Consider the following 11,191-nt stretch of genomic DNA (forward strand, 5'->3'; position numbering starts at 1 on the left):
CTTTGAGTTCGCTGCTAACTGCTAACAGCTGCTGTTCTTCTTTGAGTTAGCTACTAACTGCCAACAGCTGCTGTCCTTCTACTTTGACTTAGCTGCTAAAAGCTGCTGTTCTTCTTCTTTGAGTTCACTGCTAACTGCTAACAGCTGCTTTTTAAATCTCCTGCAGTGGAGAGTTAATCGTTTCGGTGCTGTTACTACCTCCGCTTCCAACTTAAAGTCGAGACAACTCTGTCCCCCCATTCGGCTTAGTGGATAGAGCAGGCGCCCCATGTACAAGGCTGTTGCTTTGAGTTCGCTGCTAACTGCTAACAGCTGCTGTTCTTCTTTGAGTTAGTTGCTAACTGCTAACAGCTGCTGTCCTTCTACTTTGAGTTAGCTGCTAACTGCTAACAGCTGCTGTTCTTCTTTGAGTTCGCTGCTAACTGCTAACAGCTGCTGTTCTTCTTTGAGTTTGCTGCTAACAGCTGCTGTTCTTCTTTGAGTTCGCTGCTAACTGCTAACAGCTGCTGTTCTTCTTTGAGTTAGCTACTAACTGCCAACAGCTGCTGTCCTTCTACTTTGACTTAGCTGCTAAAAGCTGCTGTTCTTCTTCTTTGAGTTCGCTGCTAACTGCTAACAGCTGCTGTTCATCTTTGTGATAGCTGCTAACTGCTAACAGCTGCTTTTTAAATCTCCTGCAGTGGAGAGTTAATCGTTTCGGTGCTGTTACTACCTCCGCTTCCAGCTTAAAGTCGAGACAACTCTGTCCCCCCATTCGGGGCGTCGGTGGCTTAGTGGATAGAGCAGGCGCCCCATGTACAAGGCTGTTGCCGCAGCTGCCCGGGTTCGAGTCCAGCCTGTGGCCCTTTGCTGCATGTCATCCCCTCTCTCTCTCCCCCTTTCACGCTTACCTGTCCTGTCCATTAAAGGCAAAATGGCCCAAAAAATATCTTTAAAAAAAAACAAACTCTGTCTCCCCATTGTGCGATCGTACCTTATACACACCACAGTGAGGCAGAGTAAGGGCGTGATATTCCCTCCTTGAACAGGAAGTGTAAAAGGGGCTACAGAGGATGAGCTGTAATGTTGTAGCTGAGGTCACTCGGGTGGGACTGAAAAGACACAAACAATCAGAAACCTGCAGCCTGCTCGGATGCTGTGAACTGGCTCCTCATGTTCTCACATAGATCCTGGAGATGATCATCATTAGAGTGTCAGTGTCAGGGAGGGCCGGGCGATATGCAAATAAGATCACATTTAAAGGAGCATATTGTGATCAGTTGGGCAGATAATGCAGTTGAAATTTTTGGATTTCATTTTCTAGCTTACACGCTGCATTTAAAAATGTTTTAACATCTTGTCAACCATGTGTGGTGTGTGATTAGAGTTTGGTGGTCAAGGGTCAAAGGTCAAGGTTGCTGTGACTTTGCATCCACCTCATTCTCATGAACGTGATATCTCAAGAACGCTTCCAGGGAATTTCTTTAAGCTCGACACAAACATCCACCTGGACTGAAGAATACACTGATCAGAATGTTGTGGTCGAAGGTCAAAGGTCAGTGAGGATCATGGACATGTCCTCAGAAACAGTGTTTGTCAAACTAACTGCTGCTGTGTGTCCTCAGGCCCTTTAACGTTGGGCAAGTCATGAAAACACGTTTCTGACGTGTCCTCCAGATATTTAAATAAAGTCCCAGGATTACAGATTACAGATTACAGATTACAACCATCTGAAACTTCTCCTGGTCAGAATTCCTTCAGTGTTGATTGTTGAGGAGCTGAATTATCTCTTCCTCTCAGAAACACACACACCAGCTGATTCACACCAGGAAACACTCTGAAGGAACAGGTTCATGTTATAAATCAGTGTTTTCACAATGGAGGGGCTGCTAATGTGAACACATGAATGTCTCTATCTAGAGTCAGTGTTTGGTTTGTCCGTTCTGGGCTTCTGTAGAAACATGACGGTGCAACATGGTGATCTCTGTAGATGAGGACCTGCTCCCTGTGGAGTTAATGTTGACAGCTAATTTAGATGTAGTCGTAGTCTGTAGCTGTTGTCATGTGTTTTGATGTGATTGGCTGACTCAGTGTGTGTGTGTGTGTGTGTGTGTGTGTGTGTGTGTGTGTGTTCAGCAGGAGCACTGGTTTGAAAAAGCTCTGCGGGAAAAGAAAGGCTTCGTTATCAAGAAGATGAAGGAAGACGGAGCGTGTCTGTTCAGAGCCGTGGGTGAGTCTCTCTCACACACACACACACAAACACACACCTCATTATACACTCAGGTGTGTGTCAGTGTTACAACAGGTGTGAACAGTGTTGTGTTTGTGTTTAACGGTATTTATTAGTAAGAAGTTTGATGAAGGATCAATCACTGCATCACTTCATGTGTTCATTCAGACAGTGCACATTAATCAACAGGCTGTAAATGCATTTCTCATCTGGACAGATGTTCCTCTAAAAACACGACATAAGATTACAAAGTTATTATTGATTATTGTATTTATAAGCATGTAGAGCAATAACCAAAACAAGAGAGAATCTTAATGTGAGTAAAACTACAGGACACCGTTACACTCCAGTGTCAGGCTCTGTTTCAAACTCAAGACAAACAATGAAATGGGGGAAATTAATGTTCATAGAAATATGGACAAAATAAGACAGTGTTGTGCTGCAGCATGTGAAGAGAGGAGCTGATAAACTGGCAAAACATAAAATAAATTAATAAAGCTGACAGTAAGTGGCCTTCATACAAGGTTGGGCTGGGATCTTATTTATTAAACCTTCCTGAAATTTCACGGGGTTTAGGCTCCATGATGCTGTGAGTGTGTGGTGCGTTGAGTTTGTTGCTTTCTGCAAACTGTCTTTGCTTTTTCAGAATAATGAATACACAAGAGGAGCTCACAACATGTAGAGAAACATTATATTCTAACACCTGCTGTTAAACAGAGAAATACAACTGTACACCTTCTGAGTTCAAGTTTCTCTCGGCCACAAACTGAGACCTGTTGAAGTGCCTCGTGGCTCATCATCAAACAAACAAACAAACAACACTTCATTTAAACTCAGCAGAAACAAAGTAAAACACAACATCGTCTCAGTTCGTCCTGTCACTCAGTCTGTTCCAACAATCACCGACTGTGGTTTGGTTGAAAATAAAAGCTCATCTGATCTGATTATTCAGTCTGAATTAAGTCAAACCTGTTTATATGTTCATGTTTTCATTTATATATAAGTTCAGATCAACAGGTCCAGCTGAGGTGTGCAGACAGAACCGATTCATTAATAAACTTGGGATCATACATGATCTATTCAACATGTATCTGACTCAATAAAATAACAGCAGCCTCGTTTTTCAAAACTGAAGCTGCTGATTCAGAACCAGAATCATTTAATGTTGATGTGTTCTGAATCTGAGCTGAGATCAGCTGATGGTTTTAACTCAGAAGACGCCTGACTCTGTTGGAGTTACACAAACACTTGTGACTGTGCAGCGCTGCTACAGCGTGATGTGACACAACGTCTGAGTGTTTAAATCTGTCTCACAGATATCGAACATGTAGCTTCACCGCAGTGTCAACATGTGACAGAGGTATCGCAAAAGACAGTTTGAACTGCAGTAAACAGTGGCGTCAGGTGACTTTACTAGTTTTGAAAGTATTTCTGATGATGTCACAGAAACTGCTGACAATGAAACTTGTGCTCTGAATGTTATTATCAGACTGTCTGTGATGTGTTGGTGTCAATCTGACGCCTGTCCACCCGCCCACTTGTTCTCGTCCCCGGCTCTCTGAAGCTCGGTGCGCTGGCGTTTCCTGGTAAAGATGGCGGGGCAGCACAGAAGTCCCCGGGGACCGCCAGTAGACAATAACCTTGTATTTTAAGGTTCATTAAACACATGTGAATTCACAAATATGTTGGATATGACTACAGACGTTCCTGTTATCTTACATCACAACGTCTGCTGTGACAGCTGATGATTATTCTCTCGTCAGTGATGGCGTTTTACCGTCCAGGAGACGTGTCGTGTTTTTTCCCCTGATAGTGCTCCAGTGTGATAATGTGACTGTGCTGCTGATCAATACTGTAGTGACTCATGTCGATGACCTGATGATGTTTTAATGTCCACATAACACAATGTGTTGAAACACCATCGTCACCAGCTGCTGCCACTTACTATCGTACGTCATATATCTCAGATCAGTTTAGTTGTTTCCTGTTTTGTTCATTGTCGCAATCAGTGAAAAGAAAACATAAAATGTCAGAATCACAGGATGAAGATGAATAAATTAATACTGTAACTCATTTATTCATTGTGATAAAACACATTGCGATTTATTACATTTTGTCAACTGTACATTTTGTCCCCAAAGGAAAAATGTGTCAACGTGTGTTTTTCAGTTTCAGTCTGTTCATCTCACTTCTTTTTTTTTTTTTTTTTTTCCAGCAACAAATAGTTTCTAGTGACTGAAAAAGCAGCTGGTTATTTTATTCTTGTGGCTACTGTATTTATGATATTAATAATTTATATAATTAAAAAATCAATACTTGGCACTGTGTGACGATACGTTACTGCGATACTCTGCTGAATTGATTTCCCCAGACCTAGTTGTTATCATAAAAGTAACCTCATCTGTTCTGTAAGGGAAACCTTTATAGCTGCAGTCATCGTCGTTTCCATGGACACAGTGGATAAACAAGGCTGTTCAGACACCTTTACATTAAATTATTTAACATTTTTAACTATTTTTGGTTCTAATAAGACTAAAAAATATGTGTGGAGCAATAATATGAGTGTCTGTGGCACCTGTTGGTACTTTGTTTAGGTCTGAACAGCCTCACTGTGGGCTGCTGGTCTGCGCTCAGATCTCACATGTGGTCTGAATCATCTGATCTGATCTGATCAGTCTAGAAATTTGAAGAAAGTATGGGATTTTAAAATAGAGAATGAGAAAGAACTCTGTTATAAAAACTAAATACATCTGTGTTTGTGTCGTTTGCACCTTTTATTATTAATGTTTCTGTTTATTCTCTGTTATTGTGACAATGCAAAATCTCTACATACATTTATTTTCAACACACAAGAATAGAGACATAATCAGGACCATGTCCCAGCAGACACCAGTTAAACACACATTTTATCAGGGACCCACTGAGACGACTTCCTGTGGGTCCAAACCATCAGTGCATTTCATTAATTTATTTATTTATGTATGCATGTATATAAAGGCTGTTTACTGTCTGAGGTCTGTGTTCGTAGCGCCAACCCAAAGTAGGCGCAACATTCAACACTGTTATATTACATGATATCCCGATATCGTCTGTTTCTCACCTCAACCTGAGACCAAACGTCCCCCTAACCTCCGCCTCACACTTACCTGTTATCTCCATGGTAACGAACTATGGCCTCACCTGTCCATCGGTGGCAGTCAGTGTGTCGTCACTCAGTGGTTTCTGCCTCTTAGTCCACAGTGAGTTTTTATTTTATTAGGAGTTTATTGTGAGGTCGGCAGCTGCTGAGGTGGTCGTTGTTTAAAGGGTTGTGTGTTATGTTGTGTGTGTGTGTGTGTGCGTGTGTGTGTGTGTGTGTGTGTGTGTGTGTGTGTGTGTGTGTGTGTGTGTTGGTTTGCAGATTATAACCTTTTAAATGGGACGTCTGTGACACTGTCCTCCTTAATAAACACAGTGACACAGTGTTTTACAGGTGTAACAGTGACGTGTCACCTGTCTGCAGTGTTTCTGTCCAACTGTGTGAACACACTGTCTGCTGCTGTGACTCTGCTCTGACAGGAGAGGGCGCTCTGACTCTAACAGACTGCTGCTCACTGTGTGTGTGTGTGAGTGTGGTGGGAAGGTATGTGTCAATGTGGGTCACAGTGAAAGATGAAGGTTTCTGTGTCTGCCTCTAAGACAAGTTCTTTCAGCAGAGTCCAGGTTGTGTTTCAGATAACAGCTATTATGTTGCTGCAGTTATGTCACTGCACTGTGTGTGTGTGTGTGTGTGTGTGTGTGTGTGTGTGTACACACCTGTAAACTCACACCTGTCTTCCTGTTGTTATATAATAAACTCAGCTTGTTCCAGAGTTTCAGTGTCGACCTGAATCACAACGACTCTCCTTCAGTCTGTTTCAGACAGAATCGCTCCGACACGACGGCCCGAATATCATTAAAAACTATTATTTAAAATCTGAAACATGAAATTGAAGAAGTAAAATTTCAGCCAGGAAAGATAAGAGAGTATTTAGTGAGCACGAGATCCTCTGATGTTATTTAAAGAAATAAGATAAATGCAGGTGGTGAACTGTAGTTGTGTCGTCATCAGCTGCAGTTTTGACTCTGTGAAAATTGAACCATTTGTTTTTGGTTTTGTGAGGAGCTTTCAGTCAGTGTTCATGGTCATCATCCGGAGGAGAACAGAGTGATGTCAGCAGCTCTGATGTCTCTGCAGAGTCTGAAACAACTCAACGTTATTCAGACAAACACTCAGCCCAGAGTGCTTCACATGGCGACACTGGAAGGACACAGACACAATTTATATGAGAACACAAACAACTATTTATGAAGTTTTGTAAGACTAGAAAATTACAAGACAATAAAATATTAAAAGATCAAACCAAACAAAACAGAACCAGCTAACAAAAAATATGATAAAAAGTTCCCAGAATTAAAAAAAAAAAAAAGTTAATAAATAAAATAGAATAAAAATAAACCGGAGGGATAAAATAAATTCAAAACCAGTGGTTAAAACCAAAAAATCTGAACTGTAATGCTGCTACGCATTAAAATGCTAGATTAAAAAGATGAGTCTTTAATTTACTTTTAAATGTACCAAGAGAGCTCATCACTATATAACCAGAGGCAGTGACTTCCACCGTTTAGGGAATTAAAAACAGAAGAAAAACTTTGGTCTCAGAGTGTAAATATGAAATTGAACAGTCCCTTCAGGATGTTATGATCTCAACAATGAACACAAAGTCAGTCAATCCAATCACAGCAACTTTACCACAAATTTGACAATTAAACGGGTAAAATCTCATTTCATTGTAGAGCTGCGTGTACTGATTCACTTTCTGTTCATCATGAGGCTGCTGCAGGAGCCTGAAGTCACACACACACACACACACACACACACACACACACACACACACACACACACACACACACACAGTGACAGGGCTAACTGTTAGCATCACACGGCTAACGTTACCCAGCGGTTTGCACTCCACCCCCATTTTGTAGCAAAAACACCTAAAATGACATACCCAAATTAAAATGACTGTAGCTTCTGAACCGCTCTGACTACATGCATGCATGAGGTCTTGCCAGAAAGAAAACTCTCTGAAGAAACACTCTAGGTGATACAGAGACAGAGTAATGGGCCTCTGAAGTCAGTAACAAACACTGTGGGGCTGTAGGCACACTATCACTGAACACTTGTTTCAAATTTGAAGAAGACTGCTCAAAGTATGACCATTCTACAGTGTTTTTACCATGAAAAGATCCAGGCGGAGCTCCAAATGACAAGTGGGTCACTCGGCTTCAAAACAGTACTATCAGTGATCAAACAACACTCAGCCAGCTTCAAACATTGTACCTTATTGAAATCAGGTGTGATTATGATAGCTGATGTTGTTTATGACAGAAACACCATAAAATATCACCAAATAAAGCCATATGAAACGTGAAAGTTATGATCCCACTTTCTAGACGGTATATCTCAGCCAAAAATAGTGGTAGGAGTGAGACTCTTACCTTTTATAAACCAGCTAAGTCCCCGCTAACAGCTCCACATAAGATTGCGAGTAATCCTTTAACTTTTCCCGTTGAAAAACGGCATGACATGACTTGTCACCACTCGTGGTGATTTTGGACTTTGTGTGTTTAGGCTGCTCTGGTGCCAAATACATAATAAATAAAAGAAAAACAATGTTATTTTTGAAAAGTCGAGAGCTTCCTGAATCCAGCAATACCAAACATCACATGGTTTGATGACGTAGTGCGCCTGGGAGATACCATTTAACAGAGGAGGGGGGGAGTGAGGACGTCGGCATCCTGGCGGAGTTAGAGAGGTTAAACAGGTTTAAGGACAGAGTTGAGCTGTTTGAGTGTCAGTGTGAGATTAATGTTTGCTGTCGCGGTGAGGCTTCTGTCCAAGCTCTAAAATATGACGAGTAGAGATGACATCACGTTGTGCTGTGTTAGCTCATGCTGAGACTTCAGAGGGACTGACTGAGTTTGTCTGAAGGTAAAGTGAAGCTCCATGTTCAGGCCTTTGCAGTAACAGTAGCCAGGTTTCCATGGGCAACCAATTCTTGACCTTTGGTTACCAACAGAAGGACAGCAAGCAGCAAAATGTGCAGCCAAATTAAATACATAATTAATATCTGTTGCGTTAGTGATGTTTTAATATTGTTGTAACAGTCAGAAGATGAGGCGGAGAGTGCTGCAGACATGCTGCTGCGCTTACTGGCGTGTTGGAAGTGAGGACAGACACTTTAACTGATGACTGAAGATTTACACTCTGTAAAACACAAACTACAGAGAGAGAATATTTGTTGTCATTGTACAAGTACAACAAACTTGTATGCATTCCTGTTCAGTGCAACAACAAAAGCAAAATATCTTGACGAAGCATAAATTAAATTTTATGCACAGGGTGAAAGAAGAGTGAACAGACCAATGGTAAATGAATATATACAGATGTATGTGCAGAAACAGGAGTGCTTGAATAATAATAAAAAGAAATAGAGAAGACACGTTATCTGTAAGAAATGTCATTTAGCAGCAAGTTACTAAATCAGGGCTCGTCTGGTGACTGTAAGAAAGTTTAGAAACTTTCTTCTATGTCACTTTTTTATTATGACACTGATGTGTAGCTGCACAGCGTCTTAATAACTCTGATTATCACGTGACTAAAAATGGCAACCGTATTTTGAGTTTTGGCAACCAGAGGCTGACACCAGGTCGGCCGTGTGTTGTGTCCTGATGTTTCTCAGTGTGGTGTAGGGTTGCAACAGTATTCTGTGATGTTACATTTGTCGGTTATATTGTGTACATTTGCTTATGTACGATATGGGGAAAAAAATGCAACTGGACAAAATCTCTAAAATCTTTATTGTAGTTATTTTCAAAGGGAGAATTTTCTTTGCAAGGAGGATCATTTTGACTGATAATAATAATTCTGTTACACCATGACACAGCAATATTTTCTGAGATGGTTATCGTACCATGAATATCTCATATCATGTCAACCTGAGTGTGTGATGTTAGATTCACAGTGACGATTACAGGTGTATCTGTCGACCCCATCTCTCTGTCACAGCTCTGAAAAATACGGTCAGAGGAAGTGAGTTGTCTGTCTGTCTGTCTGTCTGTCTGTCTGTCTGTCTGTCAGTCACTGAGACTGTTGGACGAACAGACAGGACAGACAGGTGGACATTAGTGTCCTCAGGTTTCACCTTCAATGAAGATCAAACATGTCTGACTGTTGGACATTTCCTCTCAGTCGACTTCTGATTCCTCTCATTTCTATTTTCACGGACCTGTTTCTTTACTCTGGCTCCATTTCACAGAAATCACACACGCACGCACGCACACACACACACGCGCACACACACACACACACACACACACACACACACACATACACCTGCAGACCTGAAACAGAAAGTGGACAGCTAGGTGTGAAAACAGTTTTGAGACATCAAGCGCTAAACAAAGTCCAGTTCAGTGTGTGCGTGCACAGATCAGCCCCCCCCCCCCCTGCAGTGAACACAGTGACATTTCCGATCAGCGGTTCCCAACCTGAGGGGCGGGGCCTCCACCAGGAGTCATTAGATGATCTCTGTGGGAGACAATAAGTAAAAAACATTCTGTGTATTCTCAGATAATTAAACTACATGAAGCTGATTATACTTGAAGCATTTGTTCCATGTAAACACACGTGGGTGCGTCATCAGGTCACATTCCTGTTGTGAGATGAAACCTGTCCGACCTGTCAGTCACCTCCTGACACAGTAGACATACTGCGGTGTAGCAGTATTCTGTTACCAGTCAATAAACAAACCAACAATAAAATGAGCGACTCCCTTTAGATTCAGTGACCTCTCTAGCTCGTCCTCTGTTTGATGCTGTAATGACGCAGTGCTCCTCACTCGCATGTTACTGTCAGAGCACACAGAACTTCTCGCTGCTCCTTTTGGCCCCGCTGTAACACATCTGAATCGTTACCACTTTTGTCAGTTCCCGCTCACGCTGGTCATTTCCTAACACCACAGCTCTCACTTCACTTTATTCACCGTCGTCTCAAACCGCCCCGACACGTGGTTCCCAACGGATGGGTTGCAGTCCAAAAGTGGGTCACAGGTCCATTCTGAATGGACCTCAAGTGACTTGCAAGTTTGTAAAGAAACACATTTTATTGTGTAGTACAGTAAATTTCCGGCACAGAGCTTTTATTTTGAAGTGCTGTTTCCTGCTGTAGAGTCAGTGACCAACAGACAGACACGTGACAGAGACAGAAAACTGTCTGAACACGAGTTTGATGCTGAATGTTTTAAACTGTGTGGACCTTGAACAAATGTGGACCTCGTGGTCGCACCAGGTGGGAACCACCGGTTTAAAATGTCGTAAAGTAAATGTTGGCTGCTCACATGATAGGTTGACAGTTTTTCTACAATGAAATTATTTCATGAATATGTTGGGTTGCAGTTAGGTGACGCCTGGGCCACTTTGCCTGCTGCGTGAGCAGTGCGTGACGGCTACCTCACTGAACTGCTGCGGCTCACACACACGCAGTGACATGACACAAAGGCTCTAAGCGTCTATTTTGACCTTCGTATTAAGTCAAAAAAATGTTGTCTTAACAGGTAAAAATGTAACATGTTAACACGTCAAATGTGAGTTGACAGGAAATGACCTGTTCACAGGAACATTTCTGACATCTTAAGACGTTTGATATTGGGTTCAGCCAATCAGACAGAGAGAGAGACAGGATGTCCCGCCTTTGTCTCCTCAATCAATCAATCAATCAATTTTATTTATAAAGCCCAATATCACAAATCACAATTTGCCTCACAGGGCTTTACAGCATATGACATCCCTCTGTCCTTATGACCCTCACAGCTGATCAGGAAAAACTCCCCAAAAAAACCCTTTAACGGGGAAATCAAACGGTAGAAACCTCAGGAAGAGCAACTGAGGAGGGATCCCTCT

At 41.9% G+C, this 11,191-nt stretch overlaps 1 protein-coding gene across 2 annotated transcripts in view; it reads left to right on the forward strand.

Annotated features, from left to right (window-relative positions):
* otud5a (OTU deubiquitinase 5a) overlaps positions 1-11,191 on the forward strand; it is a 28,217-nt gene that overhangs the window by 2,832 nt on the left and 14,194 nt on the right. Inside the window, exon 2 of one of the 2 annotated variants that reach the window (XR_007571176.1) lies at positions 2,119-2,209. Coding sequence is in view for 1 of the 2 variants with exons in the window: in XM_050064468.1 (XP_049920425.1) it covers positions 2,116-2,209 (94 nt within the window). In the remaining variant the exon portion in view is untranslated. Of the gene's footprint in view, positions 1-2,115; positions 2,210-11,191 lie in introns of both variants that reach the window. The other variant, XM_050064468.1, reaches the window with a different exon arrangement.

The sequence above is a fragment of the Epinephelus moara genome, chromosome 16 (assembly GCF_006386435.1).
Source record: "Epinephelus moara isolate mb chromosome 16, YSFRI_EMoa_1.0, whole genome shotgun sequence".
NCBI lineage: Eukaryota > Metazoa > Chordata > Actinopteri > Perciformes > Serranidae > Epinephelus > Epinephelus moara.